The sequence below is a fragment of the Podarcis bocagei genome (genome assembly GCF_964188305.1).
Source record: "Podarcis bocagei genome assembly, chromosome: 9".
NCBI lineage: Eukaryota > Metazoa > Chordata > Lepidosauria > Squamata > Lacertidae > Podarcis > Podarcis bocagei.
Genome location: NC_138134.1, coordinates 65,871,410 through 65,893,931, shown reverse-complemented (window position 1 = coordinate 65,893,931; position 22,522 = coordinate 65,871,410). Strand labels below are relative to the sequence as shown.

The following is a 22,522-nucleotide window of genomic DNA, read 5'->3' as shown; positions in this document are numbered from 1 at the left end:
GCGGCGTGGCAGCAGTAGGAGGCCCCATTAGCTAAAGTGGTGCTTCAGGTTAAGAACAGTTTCAGGTTAAGAACAGACCTCCGGAACGAATTAAGTACTTAACCTGAGGTACCACTGTACCTCGGACAGTGGAGGGGAGGACATAGACATCAGGGCTAGTAGCCATCGATAGACTTATCATCCGTGACTTTGTCAAATTCATCCAAGTTAGTGGCCTTTATTACATCTTGTGGAATATCCTGGCATTGGTAAACTACAGTAGATTATTGTAATGTATACCTTAAAGGTAAAGGTAAAGGTAAAGGACCCCTGACAGTTAAGTCCAGTCGCGAATGACTCTGGGGTGCTTTACTGGCCAAGGGAGCCAATGTCTGTCTGCAGACAGTTTTTCCAGGTCATGTGGTCAGCATGACTAAGCCGTTTCTGGCGAAACCAGAGCAGTGCACGGAAACGTCGTTTACCTTCCCGCCAGAGCAGTACCTATTTATCTACTTGCACTTTGATGTGTTTTCGAACTGCTAGGTTGGCAGGAGTGGGGACCGAGCAACAGGAGCTCACCCCGTCGCAGAGATTCGAACTGCCGACCTTCCGATCGGCAAGCCCTAGGCTCTGTGGTTTAGACCACAGTGCCACCCGTGTCCCTATAAATGTGTACTTTACGTGAACTAATAGCATAAATAGCTTTTTAAAATTTAACATTGGAGAACTCCACAGCACTGAGAGACAGAAGCACACATTCCATGTATATGGTTGACTGCAGTATTCGTCAATTAACTGGGGAATGGATAATGCTGTTGCCTCCTCCTTGTGAACTTCATATGCGCTTGGGTGACGACTATTAGAAGACAGAATGCTGAAAAAGATGGCTGGTTAATTGGATCCAGTATGACAATTCTCACATTCTCTCCCGGTAGGGTTCTTTTGTCATAATGAGCTACTGGTGGGTTACTAGAGCACAGAGCAGTACTTTTGCTTGCTAAGGGGAAGTCCTTGAGAGAGACATTGGGGGAACAGGCTCAGACCTCTGTTTTTGCATGTGAACACTCAAAGATGCTTCTTAAATGCACTGATTGAAACCACAGCCACCCTGACCAGCCAAGGCTATGTGCTGGTTTTCTCTGCTTCACTGGCAACACGCCACTGTGAGATTTTAACAGGCATAAGGGGTAAATAACACAATGAATCTGACGATGATAAGTGTCATGGTTAAGCTGTGTACCTGTCTTGGCTCAATGTATTACCTGTCATCGCAGATTTAGATGTGATTCAGTTTAATGGATCTCCAAATAACTGACTCCCTTTGAAAATGATGTGCAGATATTACATCCGTTGTTGACGGCACCAGCAACACAGGTGAGAACGCTGTTGTGATTGCTTGCTCATTCCCACCATAATCTCAAAGCTGTTAACCTAACTGTGCAAGAGTATGTTCTGCCCAACCTGCTCAAGGTGGGCAACCGCATTTTTGTATAGGGCATCTGTGGTATTAAAATGCAGCTTGAGTTCTGCAAAGATCAAAATGTCCAGGACTTCCAAAACACAATGGTCTGTGGGTTGTTAAAAGTGTGCAAAGGGCAGAGATGCATAAAATAAAATAAAATGCATGTTCATTGGTGCAGGGAAGCGTCCCAAGACAGCAAACAGGGATGTGCTTGGGTCTTGTTGGTCCATGAAAAAAGAAAACCATTTGGTGAGAAATAGTCTGGAACAAACAGCAAAAGCTGGTCTGGAGAAGTAAGAGGACAAATAGTCTGGTATGCACAGTGAGTTGCTATGACTGAGCTTTGAATGGTGGAAGAGCAATTCCTAACTGAGACCACGCTTTGGACAAAGATGTGCACGAGTTTGATTGGTGGGAACAGGGTTCACAAAATAGGTGGCTACTCTCCACTTTGAATTTGGGTGCCTACCAATCCTGGGAAAATGCTTGGTGTTTGAAATGCCATTGTGTGTGGGGGGGGGGGACACATTAGAACGGTTTTCTCACATCCTTCGTGAACTGGATTCCATTTGCATCCTGAGATGCACGCAGCTTACAGTCTTGGATGCCGCTGCATGTCTTTTGTGGGATTCAACCTGTGTTAGATGGCAGACAGGGAGCCTAATACCGTTTCCCCACTGAAAATACCCCTGCAAAGATATTTTCCCGCAAAGAATTTGTTTACTGCATGGATCATGTGGGGGAGGGGGAATAACAGCTGGGAAACAATTTTTCAGTGGGGAGACAATGCAAGGAGGAAAGGAACCCCCTCCCCATTCACCGTCTGGATGGTGGGGGGAGGGATGGCTTCCAATTGGGGCGAGGAGTCACAGAATTCTAAGCACCATTTGGGCCCCATCTGCACTAAACATTTACAGCAGTATCGTACCACTTTAAACAGTCATGGCTCCACCCTCCATAGGATCCTGGGAGCTGTCGTTTGTTAAGGGTGCTTAGAGTTGTCAGGAGACCCCACTACCTCTCAGAGAAATACAATTCCCAGAGTTCCCTGTGCAGAAGGATTGTTTGTTAAACCGCTCTGCTGCAACACATAGGTTGGCCCTAAGAGGAGCCAGGGAGAAGATAAGCGAGTGATAAATTCCACCATGTGGTTCCCTCCCTAAGCCTGGCTTTGACGCTATTTATCATTGTGTTGCTTTTATTACTGTCTTGTTAGCTGCCCCCATCCCTCCCTCGAGTGCAGAAGCTCAACTAACTCATCTGTAGTTAGTTTACAAAGACTTTTATGAATTGGTATAGGCACGGGGCACCTGACCTGGGCAGAATTATGGTCCAGCAGGAAAGCTCAGAAGCCATGGATTATATATGGTGTGTTGTATTGCCAGAAAGACTTGTGCATTAATCCCGAATCAGTGCCACGGTAATGGAGTAGCATGGTAAAACAATATTCCTAAAAGGGGGGGGGGGAATGGATACCTTGCTTTTTTATATAAGATAAACTCAAAGCAGCTTATGGAGACTTTTATAACGTTCATGAAACACAGCAATTAAAAGAATTAGTAAAATGAATATGTTTAAAATGAATATGTTTACCGCCCTATACCCACAGGTTTCAGGGAGGTTCACAAGTTAAAGTTACAATATCAAAAGACAAAATAGATAATCAAAATATAAACAGAAACAGCTGAATAACCCCCCCCAATCATATAAAAACAGTTAAAAAAATAAAAAGCACAATTAAAAAGCAGTCTAAAAGAAAGTAAATAGCATTCTCTTCTGGGCAACAGCAGTCCTTTTGTAGTCTGCCAGGCCCTTCCCTAGGCCTGATGGAGAGAGGCAAGAGCAGTAATGTAATTTAGTTAGTTGCTAGGACAGTAGGGATAACCAGCCCCAGGTACAGCAATGGGATAAATTGGGCATTAAAGGCAGGGGTGGATGAGAAATTTGATTTTGTTTGCATTTTAATGACAAATGACCTAATTTATACTTCTCAAAACCAATAGGCAAACTGACACACAGTTATACTTTGAAAGCCACCCTTCTCTGAATTTTGCAAAACAGCTATCCAACTCAACAATACATACAGTAATGCATATTTCAAGGCAAAAAGGTGAACCTACTTAATCTACATGTTCCGAAACCATACATGGGTGGGAAAACAGCCATTGTTTGAAATTTACAGTTATCTGAATTTTGCAATGCAGTTCTCCAGTGAAGGAAAGTGTTCAAAAATGCACATACCAGGGTAAAGCCAACATAAAAATGCACGTTTTGTTGAAAATAACATACCAAAAATGCATTATATTAGGAGAAATTGCTTGCAAAAAAATGTCTGCATTAATCAAAATTGCATACAAAAATGTGTTTACTAGGGTAATGGCTGGCACACATGCCAGCATTTAAGGGATGGAGCTAGACCATGTGTTTCTCAACAGCCTCTTTATATATTCAATCCCCTATGAATGGCAATGCCTAAATAGGGTTCAAATCTGTAACAATTATTACATGCTTAATTGCATGATATATGGTATTTTAATTTTGGGAGGCAGCCAAAACGACGTGAATATTTGCAGAACAGATCAATTATTTAGTTATCAGAAAAGGTGAAAAGAAGAAGCTACGAATCAAGGGAATGCATTTCCATAACTACTGGGAGTAAGAGAGTCATTCCATTAGTAACTGTTTGCAAAAGAAAGAGGGCTTAATTAGTTTAATTAGCACTGGAGCTAGTCCAGTGCAGCCACGAACTCATGTTCCACAGTCGAAATGACTTCTCTGGAAGCACAGAAATGCACACCACAGCACCAGTTCAGATTTAGCTGATTAAACACTCTTGCTTCCATACCATACTGATTATTACTCCCAGTTGACTGCAGACCCTTTGTGTCACAGTCATTTTTCTCAATGCTAATCACAGTGTGAATTATGCTTATCTTCTTTGCAGCTGTAAGACGCAAAGGGGCATGGAATGCCCCCCCCCCCAAGATCTGGGTGTGGCAAGATAGGGCCACACAGTGTTATACTGGTGTTTGTAGTCATGCTAGCTCTGTTTGAGTGTTTAAGCCCACATGATTCCACCTGCACAAGGGGGAGAGTAGAGGCATAGTCACTGCCTCACTCGCTCCAGCACATCCATGATAGCCCAGTCTTGTTGTCTTCTACATGTTGGTTGAGAAGATCTGAGAAATGATATACAGTCGTACCTTGGTTGCTGAACGCCTTGGAACTCGTACGTTTTGGCTCCCGAACAACCGAAAACTGGAAGTGAGTGTTCCGGTTTTCACATAATTTTCGGAAGCTGCACGTCCGGCGCGGCTTCTGCAGCTCCTGATTGGCTGCAGGACATTCCTGCAGCCAATCGGAAGCTATGTCTTGGTTCTTGAACAGTTCCGGAAGTTGAATGGACTCCCAGAATACATTTTGTTTGAGAACCAAGGTACAACTGTACGATGAATTGGAAAGGATGTTCAAAGTAACTTTTGTAAAACAAAAACAAAAAACAACAACCCAGAAGTTTGTCTTTGGGGAATTTTAGGGACTGAACTACCTAAATTTTATAGAAATTTATTTATGTATGCTACTACAGTAGCAAGAATGCTACTTGCCCCAAAGTGGAAAGAAGCAGAAGTCCCAGCAAAGAAAGAATGGATACAAAAACTTATGGAAAATGCAGAAATGGCAAAACTTACTGGAAGAATAAGAAATCAAGATAACAAACTTTTTTTTATAAAAGAATGGAAATGGTTTATTGAATATTTACAGATAAATTGCAAACAGATGAAAACGTTGGAAGGATTAGTGTCATAACCTGCAGTTTCATAAAAATATATATTTAAAGTAGATAATTAAATGAGCAGATTAAATGAATTTGGATATGCAGAAGATATTAAAAAAGTAGAATCATAGAATCATAGAGTTGGAATAGACCACAAGGGCCATCGAGTCCAACCCCCTGCCAAGCAGGAAACACCATCAGAGCACTCCTGACATATGGTTGTCAAGCCTCTGCTTAAAGACCTCCAAAGTAGGAGACTCCACCACACTCCTTGGCAGCAAATTCCACTGTCGAACAGCTCTTACTGTCAGGAAGTTCTTCCTAATGTTTAGGTGGAACCTTCTTTCTTGTAGTTTGGATCCATTACTCCGTGTCCGCTTCTCTGGAGCAGCAGAAAACAGCCTTTCTCCCTCCTCTATGTGACATCCTTTTATATATTTGAACATGGCTATCATATCACCCCTTAACCTCCTCTTCTCCAGGCTAAACATGCCCAGCTCCCTTAGCCGTTCTTCATAAGGCATCGTTTCCAGGCCTTTGACCATTTTGGTTGCCCTCGTCTGGACACGTTCCAGTTTGTCAGTGTCCTTCTTGAACTGTGGTGCCCAGAACTGGACACAGTACTCCACGTGAGGTCTGACCAGAGCAGAATACAGTGGCACTATTACTTCCCTTGATCTAGATGCTATACTCCTATTGATGCAGCCCAGAATTGCATTGGCTTTTTTAGCTGCCGCGTCACACTGTTGGCTCATGTCAAGTTTGTGGTCAACCAAGACTCCTAGATCCTTTTCACATGTACTGCTCTCAAGCCAGGTGTCCCCCATCTTGTATTTGTGCCTCTCATTTTTTTTGCCCAAGTGCAATACTTTACATTTCTCCCTGTTAAAATTCATCTTGTTTGTTTTGGCCCAGTTCTCTAATCTGTCAAGGTCGTTTTGAAGTGTGATCCTGTCCTCTGGGGTGTTAGCCACCCCTCCCAGTTTGGTGTCATCTGCAAATTTAAGGAACCGCAGAAAGAGGGGGAAGGAAGTTAAACTTTGAAATATTAAATTGATTGTAAAACTAACAAAATGTATAAACTTGAAAAATTTCAAAAAAAAACTTTTAAAAAAGAGAGAAAGTCTGACACAGGGAGCTTGCTTTAGCATGGCAAGCACTCCATCTGGTTTAGCAAACCCTCCAACATTTTGGCAATGAAAACAGGGACGCCCTATTCCATCATCATCATCATCATCATCATCATCATATCCCACCCATCTGACTGGGTTGCCCTAGCCACTCTGGGCGGTTTCCAACATATATAAAAACATAATAAAACACTCAACATTTTAAAAAATCTTCCTTATACAGGGCTGCCTTAAGATGTCTTCTAAACGTAATACAAAAGGCGGCGCTGTGGTCTAAACCACTGAGCCTCTTGGGCTTGCTGATTGGAAGGTCGGCGGTTCGAATCCCTGCAACAGGGTGAGCTTCTGTTGCTCTCTCCCAGCTCCCACCAACTTAGCAGTTCAAAAGCCCGCCAGCGCAAGTAGATAAATAGGTACCAATGTGGCAGGAAGGTAAACGGTGTTTCTGTGCACTTTGTTTTCCATCCCGGTGTCCTGTTGTGCCAGAAGTGGTTTAGTCATGCTGACCACTTGACCCAGAAACCTGTCTGTGGATAAATGCCAGTTCAACTCGGCCTGAAAGTGAGATGAGGACCAAAACCCCATAGTCGCCTTTGACTGGACTTAACCGTCCAGGGGTCCTTTACCTTTTACCTTTACTAAACGTAATACAGTTACTTATCTCATTGGCTCAGGGGTTGCATAACTCAATCCTCTCCAACATTTCTCCAGTGAAAATAGGGGCGTCCTAAGGAAAAGCGGGACATTCAGATATCACTTCAGAAACCAGGACAGCTTCTGTAAATCTGGAACTGTCTCTGGAAAATAGGGACACTTGGAGGGTCTGGTTTCAAATAGTGGTCCTGCAGGGTTCAAAATCTTGTATGGGAGCCTACCCACAAAAAGCCTTCATAGCTACCTCTCCAATGTACAATATTGTGTACAGTTCTTATGGCCTCACCTCAGAAACGGTATTGTAGAGCAGGAAAAAGGCTATTGTAGAGGTTCAGAAAGGGGAACTGAAATGATTGAGGGGATGGAAAAACTCATGTGTGGGAAGGTTACAACAACTGAGAAGTTTTGTTTTGAAAAAGGTGAGCAAGAGGAGACGAGAGGTCTTTTCAAGACAGCATCTCCACAGGTCCTGAACAGTACTGCTGAAATTAAAAATAAACACTGCCAGAAATGGTAGCCATAAAATGACAAATCTGCCTTCTGTGTTGTGGATAGATATACATAGCTGTGTATATTTAAACACATCATCAGTAACAACAGTTCAAACACTTTAATTATCAAATAGATTTGAACTACCAGAAAATTAGTTACAAGTAAAAACGTATTAGCAGAAGCTTTTAGCTAATTAGCAGGTATATTAGTGAAACCTGCATTCTCTTGGCAAACAAGGAGAATAAGGGGATTAACAGCAATTATAAATTACTTCACCAACTTTGTTTCCCTGGGGATAAACTGTGATTTTGTTTTGTTTTGTTTTGTTTTAAAGGGTTCCTAGTCCCAAACTGGCCCTTATGTGCTTTGTAAGATCAAAGTTCTGGCATGAGATCCAAATGGAATTGAAAGTTAACCTGGGGAAAAATGTGATTTGGGTTTAGAATAACCGAGACATGGGGAAATCAACAGTCTTACACATCTAAAACAACCTTTTGGGTTATTCTCTCTTCGCTGAAACCCTTAGTTTGCATCAACTTTTGCTGCAATCCTAGCCTTCCTCACCTTTTAATTATTATTAACACTTTTATTAAAGTTTATAGGATTGAATACATTTGGACTAACCTACAAAATAGTATTAAAATTCAGTATAACATTTAAAACACATTTTCAGCTTCTATCACCTTCTTGTAAGTAATTTATTACAAGCCCATAACTTTAGAGACGTTCTCAAGGAGATAGTATGTTTGCAAATCAAAAGATACCAGAAAATATTCCAGTGGGGTGAGGGGTTTTTTTTAGGGGGGGTGTTCTTTTGTGTGTCTGGGGGACCGTCCCCATTTAAGAATGTATTTATTTTTAATTGTGCTCCAGAAATACTCCTGGCCTTTTCAGGGCTCCATCCCTCTCTCTTTGCCTTTCATTTATAAGGGCAAATTGCTGGCATTTGGGCCCCTGCTGACCTTATGAAATGTTTCTTGAATATTTTCTGCATGCTTAACACCTTGACTTTTTAATGCGCTTGTGGGCTCTGTTTTTCGGCACAATGCCTTCTCAAGTTGCCTGCTCTGAAAGGACATCACTTTCTCCTTTCTGATGATAGCACAGTTGCAGTCTGGAACATGTCATCATCTGCAAGGGCAGGATATCGGGGGAACAGATGTGTTCATCGAGGACATGGTCTGAAGCCACACAATGCTGTCGCTTTGCCGAAGCGAAACAAGTCTGGGTCTGATATGTGGGCTGCTGCTTGGAAACCCGAGGGATGAATCCCACAGCATGAAGTTGTTATTATTAGTTTATGCAGGTGGAACTCTGCCACAAAATATACGTGGGGTGGGAACCTCCAAATCACTTCCTTCTCGTGCAGTAGGGTGCCCAGGCTGAGTGAATAGGTTGTCACTGGTCTGTCAAAGAGAAAGAGAACAGGTGGACACTAGCTGGCAAGAGAGTGAATGAATAGATCCTTTAAATATTTATACTTCTGGCTCTGCCTTCATATTTGAGCCACTCTATCCCATTTCCTCTTCTGTCATGTTTTTGGTCTCCCCTCCTATCAAGTTCAGTCAACATGCCCAGGACATTGAGCACTGGGTTCCTACTGGGCTAGATTTTATGCAAATCTATGTCTTCTAATTTTTTGATGGTGCATTCCCACTTTTTTGGCTACATGGGTAAGTGGTTACTCTAAGCATCAGGGTATACCTAGATTTTCTTTCAGTGCTCCCCACCCCAGGCTTGATTCCAAGATAGGGTGGTCACTGAAATGTCACCAAGGAAGCAACGCTAGACCCCAAATTCTATATTGATACCTCTCTGTAAGGGTGGCGCTGTGGGTTAAACCACAGAGCCTAGGACTTGCCGATCAGAAGGTCAGCGGTTCGAATCCCCATGATGGGGTGAGCTCCCGTTGCTCGGTCCCTGCTCCTGCCAACCTAGCAGTTCGAAAGCACGTCAAAGTGCAAGTAGATAAATAGGTACTGCTCCGGCAGGAAGGTAAACGGCATTTCCGTGCGCTGTTCTGGTTTGCCAGAAGCGGCTTAGTCATGCTGGCCACATGATCTGGAAGCTGTACACTGGCTCTCTTGGCCAATAAAGCGAGATGAGCACTGCAACCCCAGAGTCATCCGCAACTGGACCTAATGGTCAGGGGTCCCTTTCCCTTTACCTCTCTGTAGCAGGTCTAATTTGCAAGCCTCTCACAGACAGAGAAAACCCAAGCTGCAGAGGTGCATGTTGGAAGAAATAGCAGCTGAGCAGTTGTATTTCTCTAGAAGGTCTTGTTCAGCAGAGGCGATAGCTTGAGGGTCAGAACAGCAAAAGGCCTGAAAAATGAGCTATGGATTCTTGCTGCAACTATTGCGTCTGCGATGTCAAGAAAAATTAATCGTAGGCTTGCTCTGAAATGGTACAGCCCTGTTATCTTGGGCAAAATAATATTCCTGGGAAGCAGAAGGGCATGGCTGCCATGCAGAAGAAAGATAAAGGACAATGCATATTTTGGCGGGGGGGGGGCTGTTTCTTTAGGATTATGCAGCAATGGATGCAAGCCTATTGCCAGAAGGGGCAGGGTATTTCATCACCATTTTCTTAATTTATCTCCCTCAATTTCTCTCCCAAATTCTCCTCCGAGGGTTTCCCTAACACCATAAAATCAGAAAAACAATATCAGTGTCAAAACAATCCAGCAGCAAAATTACAAGTGCAATAAATCAATAAAGCAGGCCAGGAACAGCGAGAGCCGCGAATGAAAATACCTTACAATATTAACCAGACAAATTTCAGAACGCCTGCAGGAGCCGGTGTGCCTTCCAGGCGAAATGTTAAACAGCTCTCTATTGGCATCAAAACTCACCTGTAGGTGGAAGATGACACATTCTGAATGACCCTTCAGTCTTGATGGCTCAAGGTCATCACAATTAAGGTTATGTAAGGGGGGGGAAGAATAGGGGTTCCTAGGGGGGCTCAGTGACGTGGAACAGTTCATGTGTAAGAAAACTTCAAAACTAAAGCCTTGCTAAAGCAAACAGGGAGCAAGTGGGGCAGTGGCAGACGAGACTTCAACCCCTTCCCTGGCTTGCTCAGCTCCCCTCCCCCACAATACAATATCTCAAAGTTTTCCCTACCCAATTCTAGATGCATGTTTTACTTTATATGCTTGGATCTGCTGAGCTTTAAAGCCCTAAACGGCCTTGGCCTAGTATACCCGAAGGAGCGTCTCCACCCCCATTGTTCAGCCCAGACACTGAGGTCCAGCTCTGAGGGCCATTTGGCAGTTCCCTCACTACAAGAAGTGAGGTTACAGGGAACCAGGCAGAGAGCCTTCTCGGTAGTGGCACCTGCCCTGTGGAACACCCTCCCATCAGATGTCAAGGCAATAAGGAACTATCAGACTTTTAGAAGACAGCTGAAAGCAGCCCTGTTCAGGGAAGTTTTTAATGTTTGATGCTTTATCGTATTTTTAATATTCTGTTGGGAGACACCCAGAGTGGCTGGGGAAACCCAGCCAGATGGGCAGGGTATAAATAATAAATACTTATTATATTATTATTGTTATCTGAAATACCTCAGAGGGGGAGCAGCTTTGGGTGAGGTGGTGGAGAGCAAGATGGGGCATCATCACCCATTTTTATATTAGCAAATGGTCACCGGGTCTATTTGAGCTTTGCCTAGAAATGCCAGTCTGTAATTCCACAGCCTTTTGGCTCTACTGTTTGAAATTTTCTTCTTCAATATTCCTGGATTCATATGCACAGGGATAGGTATATAATCTGCCAAGCCCTTTACAGTGGTACCTCAGGTTACATACGGTTCAGGTTATATACGTTTCAGGTTACAGACTCCGCTAACCCAGAAATTGTGCTTCAGGTTAAGAACTTTGCTTCAGGATGAGAACAGAAATCATGCTCCGGCGGCATGGCAGCAGCAGGAGGCCCCATTAGCTAAAGTGGTGCTTCAGGTTAAGAACAGTTTCAGGTTAAGTTCGGACCTCCGGAATGAATTAAGTACTAAAACCAAGATACCACTGTATTTGCAGCTGACGAAGTGGACTTCAGTTCACAAACAGCTTATGCAACAACAAATCACCTTTAAGCTGCCAGAAGACCCCTTTATTCCCTGTCAGTCCCTTCAAAGAACACACAAACATGTCCTTTTCAGGCAGGTAAAAATCATGCTCGATTTTGTTTTAAAAATTAGACAAGGATTTACTTTCTCCCTATGTGCGCTTAACAGCAGGAGGGAAAAATGCAAGGAAGCTGTTTGGGCTTGACAAATTGAGAAACAAGCCCATGCTCATTTCAACAAGTTCCTCTTGTTCAGTGCACAGGGTATCTAAAGTACAATATTGCGAATGTTGTATCTAAAGTACAATATTGCGATCTTCCTAACTGAAGAAGTGTGCATGCACATGAAAGCTCATACCAAGAACTAACTTAGTTGGTCTTTAAGGTGCTACTGAAAGGAATTTTTTTATTGCGAATATTGTATCTAAAGTGCAATATTGCGAATGCAGGTAAAGGTTTCTCCATGTCACCTTTGGTATTGTACTTCCATTGATGTCTATGGTTGTGCTTTTTCATTTGCTTGGCAGGAGATCCTCAAATACTTTTGCTCACATCTGAGCGGTGCCAGCTGGTTGCGCAAAAGTACGCCGAGCTGGTCAGAGTCAGCATTGCTCAAGAAGCACACCAGCTCTCCACTTGCTATTTACTGAACCATTGGAGTGCATCTGAGTTTGCAAGAGAGAGGATAAGCAGCTGGAATGAGTTACTTATAAACCATTTTTCAGGGTTAAGGGTGGGAGAAAGAATATAATTCCTCTTTGCAGAGAAGGGAGCAATAGAGGACAGGTCAGTTACGCCCCTTCATTCCAAATTTCTTAGTGACGTCTGCAGTTTTCTTTGATGAATCCAAGCATTGTACCAAACAAGGCTTAACGGCACGGAGAACATAGAAATGTTTCTTTTCCTCGACCCCATCTTGGACCAAATTCTTATTGAAAGTAAAGATATGCAAGCATTTGGATTCCACAGAAGTCTTCAGCAGGAAAAATTATAGAAAGAGTTTTAGTAATTCCCAGCTCATAATAATAATAATTTATTATTTATACCCCGCTCATCTGGCTGGGTTTCCCCAGCCACTCTGGGCGGTTTCCAACAAAGTATTAAAATACAGTGGTCTCATGCACAGCTGTCCTTCAGTGGGATGGAAATTAGCAAAGAAATTGCACCCAATACCTCTCTTCATTTGCACTGTGCTGAAGGATCGTTGTAACCAAAAAAAGAGGCCCTGGATAAAGAGGCTGGGATTCTGGGAAGCAAAGAGGTTCTGGATGCAGGAACTGAAACTGACCTAGCAACCAGGGAAAAAATAGTGTTTCAGGGTCAATTTTGACATCATGCGGGAAGAGCCATTAGCAACTACATTGTTAATAATAGGCACAGAGAGATGTTTTCACTGAAGCAGCAGCACACAGAGAGAGGAGCTTTAACTTCGTTGTTGTTTAGTCGTTTAGTTGCGTCCGACTTTTTGTGACCCCCTGGACCAGAGCACGCCAGGCACTCCTGTCTTCCACTGCTTCCCGCAGTTTGGTCAAACTCATGCTGGTAGCTTTGAGAACACTGTCCAACCATCTCGTCCTCTGTCGTCCCCTTCTCCTTGTGCCCTCAATCTTTCCCAACATCAGGGTCTTTTCCAGGGAGTCTTCTCTTCTCATGAGGTGGCCAAAGTATTGGAGCCTCAGCTTCACGATCTGTCCTTCCAGTGAGCACTTAGGGCCAATTATGCATGGTCAAACAAAGAGGAGACACATCACCAAAAAAATGAAGACAGGTGAGGTCACATATTTGCATTAAAACTGTGTGTGCTAATTTAGAAGTATATGGACATGATTGCTAAAATTTAAATAGACACCTGATGCATCTCACCATAATGGGGAAGACTGTAACCAGGTGACCTGTGTGCAACTGTTGATGTCCAACTTCCAGGCCCCTTCTTAGCAACTTTCCCTTTAAACTAGACTTGGACCAGACAGACCTTCAAACAGAGGACCCCCTTCAAACAGAGGACGGTCCTCTATCAAGTTGAACACGTAGTCACACTTCCCTATCCAGCTGCAATACTTAAAAAAAGAAACCCTCCCAAGCTGCTATTAGCCACAAAAGTTTATTCATCCATTCCTTTTTATTTATTGAATTTATGTACTGCCCTATTGGTTGGACAGTGTTCTCGAAGCTACCAGCATGAGTTTGACCAAACTGCGGGAAGCAGTGGAAGACAGGAGTGCCTGGCGTGCTCTGGTCCAGGGGGTCACAAAGAGTCGGACACGACTAAACGACTAAACAACTGCCCTATACCCAGATGTCTCAGGGCAGTTCACAAAAAAAGATCACAATATATAAAATAAAAATAAAAACAATAACACCAGCCCCCCAAAAGAGCCACATTTTAAAGGGTATGGGTATGGGATGTAGATCAGGTCAGGCAAAGGCCTGGTTAAAATGGAACATTTTTGCCTGGTGCCTAAAGGTGTGTAATGAAGGCGCCAGGTGAGCTTCCCTGGGGAGAGCATTCCACAGACGGGGAGCCACTGCAGAGAAGGCCCCGTTCTCGTGTTGCCACACTCCGGACCTCTCGAGGACGAGGCACACAAAGGAGGGCCTCAGAAAATGAGTCCGAATAGGCTCATATGGAAAGAGGCTGTCCTTGAGGTATGCGGTCCTGAGCCAATGTGGGCTTTTCTCCTCAAGCAGAGAAATGGGATGTGCCATCCCTGAACAAGGCGCATGGGTCTGCATGCCACTTATGGGCTCTGGGCTGCAATTTGGCGCACTACTTTGTTATGCTATGCTTTCTAGTTGTTTCACCACATTGCAGTGCCATAAGGAGTACTTGCCGTATCCTGTGGTTTGAGCTACTAAACTGTGCATAACACTGCTGTCGCAGCATCAAAAGGCATGAGCGCTGTTTCAGAAATTCTGCCAGGGATGATTGCATCTCCACATGGCTGCTCTCAGGACTCATAGCCACACATGTACCTTTTTGTAGCTGTGTGAATACAACCGGCTTTTTGTAAGTAGAAGAATATACACGGTGCCTGGTAGGGATTTGCCAGAATCGTTGCGTTTTCTGCCCAGGTTATAAATATGAAGTGCCAGTACCATTCTGCTGCGTAGCACCCAACCGAACAGACATCAGAGGGTCGAAAAATTGGACACCACCTCCATTCGCGGAGATTAAGTGCTGAGTAAAAGGAGCCGTTTAGTGGCCAATAGTGCTTTCCTCTTTGTCAGGAATGCATTTGAAGCAGCTATCATTTGGAGTCATTGCCGGCCGATGTTCCTGGCAGAACTGTAGGATGACAGAGCAGGATATTGCTGTAGAATCTGTAAATCACCCCTCAGGAGGGCCCCAGCCATTAATGGTTTATTCTTTTCTGGGAATGGCATTTGTTTACTCATTTCATGAAGTGCATTTACGGTGAGTCTTAAGATGACTCTGAAACCAATTTCCTCAATACTGAGTGTGTTCCATGTATGGGACTTCAGTGAGTGCTTAGTTCCTGCTCATCGGTTGCTACCTTGTGCATGATGCTGGGACACAGATGTTAGCTAAATCACAAATACCTTTTGCAGTTTCAGTCATTGTGTAGTGGCAAATTCAGAAGTCACCACCATAAACTTTATTGCACTAGCCAAAGGACATGGCTAGCGGCCAGCGTCAAGTCTACTAAAATGCTTTGTTACATAGGGTAAGAGGTAATTCTCATATAAAATATACAAATTAAATCTCTGAGTCCCCTTTGCGGGGGGTTTATCTAATTCTTTCGCCCTAATCTTCCTAGCTTCCAAGGCATAGAGAACTGCTTTGTAAATTACAAAGTCCAAATTCAGAAGTGCAGGGTCTCTTCATGGTCATTGCAGCCATGCCCCTTCCAAGATTATATAACTTTATAAGATTATACAATAATCCTATAATTATACAGTAATAATAGTTTGGTTGTGCACTGCAATCTCCTTTCAAAAAGATCGGCTATTTTCTGTGCAAATACATGGGCAAATGCTTGGGGTACTCCAATATCTTCCATTTTGGAGCGACCTAAATATGTGAAGTTTCATTATATGTAATAGAAGTTTCATTATATGCAACATCACTTTCACCACCACAATCACCACCTTTTTTCCACCTCCAGATTGAAACACACACACACACACACACACACACACACACACACACTAGTATTTAAGCCAAAGGGGGCTGAGAACCCCACAGATTTCATTTCCAGATAGGGCGCTGTGATAGCTTCTTGCAGCAAAACCAAAAGAGTTTTCTTGTTTTCTTGTTTGTTTGTTTGCTACTTTTTAAAGTGTATTTTTCATATTATGAGAAGTTTAATCTGTTCTTAATGAACTCTGCTATCTGAATTTGGGATTAGCTCAGTGGTTAGAACATGAGACTTTTAATCTCAAGGTTGTGGGTTTGAGCCCCACACTGGGCAAAAGATTTCTGCATTGCAAAGGATTGAACTAGATAACTCTTGGGATGCCTTCCCCATTCTACAATTCTATTATTATATCTGTACTTTCTTATATGCGATATTCTGCTTCTGTTATTTTTGTTTTTATTTATTACATTTATTCCTGCCAACCTAGCAGTTTGAAAGCACGAAGTGCAAGTAGATAAATAGGTACTGCTCCGGCGGGAAGGTAAACGGTGTTTCTGTGCACTGCTCTGGTTCGCCAGAAGCGGCTTAGTCATGCTGGCCACACGACCCGGAAGCTGTACGCTGGCTCCCTCGGCCAATAAAGTGAGATGAGTGCCACAACCCCAGAGTCGGCCACGACTGGACCTAATGGTCAGGGGTCCCTTTACCTTTACCTTATTATATTTATATCCCACACTCCCTCCAAGAAGCTCAAGGTGGTGTAAATGACTCTCCCCCTCCTCATTGCATTTTCACAACAACCCTGTGAGGTAGGTTAGACTGAGAGTCACTGACTGGCCCAGTGTCACCCAGTGAGGTTCATGACTGAGGACTCATCTGCCCTGTAGGGAGCCACCACTCCCCACAGAGTGCAGATGGGGCCTAAGTGGGGATTTGGAGACTGGTCTCCCAGGTTCTAGTCCAACACTCTAACCACTACACCATACTGCTACCCACTTTGGATTGCATAGGAGAATTTGGGTTGCAAAGTGCGAGTGTTCCTTAATGCAGGTTCCCTCTTCTCTCATAGGCGGAGACAGAGAGCGGATGACAGCAAACCATGAAACATACCTCCTTATGGCAAGCACTCAGAATGACATGGAGGACTGGGTGAAGTCTATCCGCAGGGTTATATGGGCACCTTTTGGAGGAGGTGAGTACTTCTGTAACATACGCAAATTTATTCACTTGTTTTATATTATACACGTGGCTTATTCCCTGCATTGCATGGGGTTGGAATAGATGTCCCTTGGGTCCCTTCCAGCTCTAAGATTCTATGGTTCTATTTTGATGAGGAGCAGACAGAGAGTCTCGCAGCAATGAGGAAGGGGAAGTGAAATGAATCAAATGGATTGCAGAACTCCGGCGTTTGGCAGAGAAAAATAGCTGCTCTCATTTGATTCCGTGTGTGCAAGAGGTTTGTGGTGCTGCAGCCAGTAAACCACTTCACTAGAGATTGCATTGCTACAGCTCACTTCTACACGTACAAAACTAGCTTCCAAGTATATATTCCTCTGCAATCTAGAAAATGGGGCATACTTATTTGGATGCCATGTATTTGCTTGTTCTATATTGCCGAGAGATGCTAGTGAAGTTGTAGATGGATGTTAATAAAATTGTAGACATTTGCCAGCAAGCATAGCCTTTTTTCTTGCAATAGACCTTGGGCCGCTAACTGGCTGTTGTGGCAACATCTTCTGAGGCTGAATGTCACGCGTGCGCATGCTTTTGAATGGTTTTAAGTGTTTTCGGTGCTTTTACTAGGGTTACTTGTTTAATTGCTTTTTCTTGTTTAGGTTTATTGTGTGCTTTTAATTGTATCGTCAACTAAGGTGGCGCTGTGGTCTAAACCTCTGAGTCTCTTGGGCGTGCCGATCAGAAGGTCGGCAGTTCGAATCCCCGCAATGGGGTGAGCTCCCGTTGCTCGGTCCCAGCTCCTACCCACCTAGCAGTTTGAAAGCACGTCAAAAAAGTGCAAGTAGATAAATAGGTACCACTCCGGCAGGAAGATAAACGGCATTTCCGTGCGCTGCTCTGGTTTTGGTGTTGCATTGCACCAGAAGCGGCTTAGTCATGCTGGCCACATGACCCAGAAAAACTGTCTGTGGACAAATGCCGGCTCCCTTGGCCTGTAAAGCGAGATGAGCGCCACAACCCCAGAGTTGTCTGTGACTGGACTTAACTGTCAGGGGTCCTTTAGCTTTTACTTTTAATTGTATCTGTTTTAATTTCTGTGGTGAGCCTCCTTGGTCCTTCACTGGGAGGCAGGCGGGATATAAATAAAACACGTCCGTTTCCAGGGTTGTATAAGTATCATTTGGAAGAAGAGGTCTGCATCCAGCCATGTGGTTCTGCATTTTGCGACCTGACCTCCCAGTAGCAGCCAACTGGTTTCAAGAAGGAAGGACTCCCGCTTGCGTGCTGGCTATTCCACGAGGCTAGATAGAGCATCTGAGTCAAAGTAAATAAAACAGAGATTTCTGGCTTGCTCCCAGTGATGTTTAGCTGTGAAAATAAATGTCTGGCAGTTCAGCGGCTTTGCTTTGTATTGTTTTTGGAGCAGAGGAGGAGAGCAGAGTTGCAGCTGAAAAACTATGTTTACTGTTGGGAAATCACCCTCTCCACTTATCAATTAGACCCCAGGGGGGCTGTAGGAAATTATCATTGTTAACAGAGCCTCCATGGGGATCAGCACAACATGCACACTCCCTACCCGGCATTTAAAGGCTATGAAGTTTTGCTTAGGAAGGGGATTTCAGCCCTTGGCTGGTGGTCCTTTCCTATGGCACCGTTTCAACTGGAGCCCTGCCCAGTACTACCTTTCGATGTGTCTGCAGCTGTGTCTTGGATGCTCTCGGGAGGCAGAGGCGGGAAGACACCAGCTGAAGGAGGTCCAAAACACATGCGAAATACATTCCACTCTTCTGCTAGGAATCTGATGTCTGTGCAGAAAAAGCCCCCACACCCCAAAGAATGTTACACTCCAGCAGCAATGACCTACAGCTGAGAGTTTAATAACTTAAATTCTCCCCAGAAGGTCAGATTCTTGCTGTAGTTCTCAGGCTCGGTGGAAGCGATTCCTTTCTGGTTCAGTATGCAGTATGACTCGTTTCTTAGGGGGGGGGTGTTGCTAGCAGCCCATTCTGTGCGTTTGGGGGGAGTCTCCAGACAGGCAGGATTTCACAGGAGGGATTCTACGGCATTGAAATATACTTGGAGTCCTGTAGTGATTTCATGCTCTTTATTGCAGCTTGTAATACAGTGATTGAATTGCCCCCCAAACCTCAGGCTTTTATATACATTATTTACACAATGAGTTCCATCTGATTGGCTGATTCTGCTTCCCTCCTGGAGCCTGACTGGTCTTTTCTTGCAGGCCAATCAGTTGTTGCATTCTACAATCCTACCAGCCTAATAGGCTGATTAACTTCCTCCTGGAGCCTGATTGGTCTTTCCTCCAAGCCAATCAGTTGTTGCATTCTACAATCCTACCAGCCTAATAGGCTGATTAACTTCCTCCTGGAGCCTGATTGGTCTTTTCCTGCAAGCCAATCAGTTGTTGCATTCTAGGATCCTGCTTGTCTATTGTTCTAGGATCCAAGCTTAGTACATAACAGGCATACTGGGAAATTTAGGCTTGTACAATTAAAGTGGATTAAAGCACAGTTTCCCTAGAGCAACACATCCACGTTTAAGAAGAAATATACATTTTGCAGTTAGGAAAGTGACAGCAAAATGCATTGAAAAGTGTAGAATGAGCACATGATTTGCAGGATGGATAAACAGCCCCCACTCGAACCAGAAGGAGTGCTCAGTGTTGGATAAGCTCCAGCGCCGAGAGCCTTCTGGCGGTTCCCTCCCTGCGAGAAGTGAGGTTACAGGGAACCAGGTAGAGGGTCTTCTCAGTACTGGTACCCACCTTGTGGAATGCCCTCCCATCAGCTGTCAAGGAAATAAACAACTATCTGACTTTTGGGTGACATCTGAAGGCAAGCCTGTTTAGGGAAGTTTTTAATGTTTGATGTTTTATCGTGGTTTTAATATTCTGTTGGGAGCCGCCCAGAGTGGCTGGGGAAACCCAGCCAGATGGGTGGGATATAAATAATGAATTATTATTATTATTATTATTATTATTATTATTATTATTATTATTATTATTATTACTACTACTACTACTACTACTAGCTCCCTGCAAACACATCCGAGGGAAGATTCCACCTAAACATTAGGAAGAACTTCCTGACAGTAAGAGCTGTTTGACAGTGGAATTTGCTGCCAAGGAGGGTGGTGGAGTCTCCTTCTTTGGAGGTCCTTAAGCAGAGGCTTGACAACCATATGTCAGGAGTGCTCTGATGGTGTTTCCTGCTTGGCAGGGGGTTGGACTCGATGGCCCTTGTGGTCTCTTCCAACTCTATGATTCTATGATTCTGTGATTCTATGATTCTATGATTCTATGAATGCTCAGGAAAGAGTGGATATAATCTAACCTCCATGTAAGCTTTGTGCAAGCAAATCAGGATTAATGTTTGATATATAGGTTGTTTGGAGGAGCCCTTTGCTGACTTGGGTAGGTGTTTCATTGGGTTTTCTGGCCCTGGAAAATGAAGTTGCCGAGTCTCTTTTTTTAAATAAATAAATAAATTATTAAGTAATTCAACAAAACATATTATCTTAAAACATATCATCCTTAATTCCCCCCCATTTCCCCCCTCTCTCACATAAAACAACCCCCCTCCCCGCCCCCCGCCCCTGACTTCCCTCAGTTCCAATCTCTGGTTTCTCTATAAATGCTATTCTCTGCATGTTACAGAATTGTATAAGTCCTTAATTTATCTAACTGATTCTTATCAATAAAGAGTTTGTGAGTGTTTATTCAAAGCCTGCCAAGGAGTCCAATTCACTTTGTTGCATCTTTAGATACTTTGTAAAAGGTTCCCAGGGGACGCAGGTGGCGCTGTGGGTTAAATCACAGAGCCTAGGACTTGCCGATCAGAAGGTCGGTGGTTCCAATCCCCGCAACGGGGTGAGCTCCCGTTGCTCTGTCCCAGCTCCTGCCAACCTAGCAGTTCGAAAGCATATCAAAGTGCAAGTAGATAAATAGGTACCGCTCCGGCGGGAAGGTAAACAGCGTTTCCATGCGCTGCTCTGGTTCGCCAGAAGCGGCTTAGCCATGCTGGCCACATAACCCGGAAGCTGCACGCCAGCTCCCTCGGCCAATAAAGCGAGATGAGCACCGCAACCCCAGAGTCGGCCACGACTGGACCTAATGGTCAGGGGTCCCTTTACCTTTACCTTAAAAGGTTCCCATTCCTCTTTAAAGTCACAGTTATCCTTGTCCCGTAATTTATGTGTCTATTTTGCCAGTTCTGCATAGTCCATCAGTTTCTCTTGCCCTAATTCTTTAGTCGGGATTTCCATGAAGTTGCCGAGTCTCAGTGCAATTCCTCAAGGCTGGCCTGAAGCATTTTTGCTGCCAGCAGCAAAGTACAAGATGGCATCCTCTTCATTTCACACACGTAAGCCAACTGGATTGGCAGTTGAGTCTTAACACTATCAGTGTAGGGCAGTCCCCTCTTCTACCACATCTGAGGGCGTCAGGCTTGTTTTGTAAATGAAGCCTGGTGCACTGGCCTCCAGCAACTTGCTCTCCCTCCCTGCCCCCTTCCAGTATTTGGTGCCTTGCTCTGCCAGAAGGTGCAATAGATGCAGCGCTTCTGGCAGTCATTAAAACCAGGACTTCTTTGTTATATTTTTATCCCATTCTTCCACGAAGTAGTTCAGGGCAGCAGCATATGAAATCCTTTATGTATTTTTAAATGTACTGCTTGCACGCCAAAATGCCTTCTAAGTGGTTTACAACTATATAAAATCGATTATAAAAACATGCATAATTGAAATGCGCAGTAATAAGTCCATCAGAGCACTAAAACATCCTCAATTAAAATATACAGTAAAACAAGCTGGTTGAAACACATGACAGTTAATACAGTTTTGTTTTTTTTATATTAAAAAAAATGCAGTTAAAGCACTAAGACCAGAAGTTCACATTCCTTTGGGCCACTCGCTCTCAGGCTGACCTACCTGACAGGGTTGCTGTGTAATAATAATAATAATAATAATAATAATAATAATAATAATAATAATAATAATACAGTGGTACCTAAGGTTAAGTACTTAATTCGTTCCGGAGGTCCGTACTTAACCTGAAACTGTTCTTAACCTGAAGAACCACTTTAGCTAATGGAGCCTCCTGCTGCTGCCGCGCCGCCAAAGCACGATTTCTGTTCTCATCCTGAAGCAAAGTTCTTAACCTGAAGCACTATTTCTCGATTAGCAGAGTCTGTAACCTGAAGTGTATGTAACCTGAGGTACCACTGTAATAATATATTATTTATACCCCGCCCATCTGGCTGGGCTTCCCCAGCCACTCTGGGCGGCTTCCAACAAAATATTAAAATACCGCAATACATCAAACATTAAAAACTTCCCTAAACAGGGATACAATGGATGGGGGACCATGTGCATCACATTGAACTCCTCCAAGGAAATGTAGCAACAATGGCGCATGGTGTGCTCTCACTCCTCATTTTATCATCAGTGAAATATTGGGATGTAGGTTAGGCTAACCAGAGAGCAACTCACCCACCCAGCGTCACCCCATAAGATTCATGGCTGAGCAGGAATTTGAATCTGAGTCTTCCCAGTTCAGTTCCAGTCCTATAGCCCAGAGGTTGGGAATAAGACTTGGCTGTTGGGTTAGATGGATCCTTAGCATCTACACACACACACACACACACAGAGAGAGAGAGAGAGAGAGAGAGAGAGAG

General features: G+C 43.8%; 1 protein-coding gene across 5 annotated transcripts in view; it reads left to right on the top strand.

The window, feature by feature from the left end:
• Positions 1-22,522, top strand: part of ARHGAP24 (Rho GTPase activating protein 24) — a 461,665-nt gene that overhangs the window by 373,692 nt on the left and 65,451 nt on the right. For all 5 annotated transcript variants that reach the window (XM_081207048.1, XM_081207049.1, XM_081207050.1 and 2 more), the window contains one exon: positions 16,726-16,848. In XM_081207048.1, the coding sequence (XP_081063174.1) occupies positions 16,726-16,848 (123 nt within the window). The remainder of the gene's footprint in view (positions 1-16,725; positions 16,849-22,522) is intronic.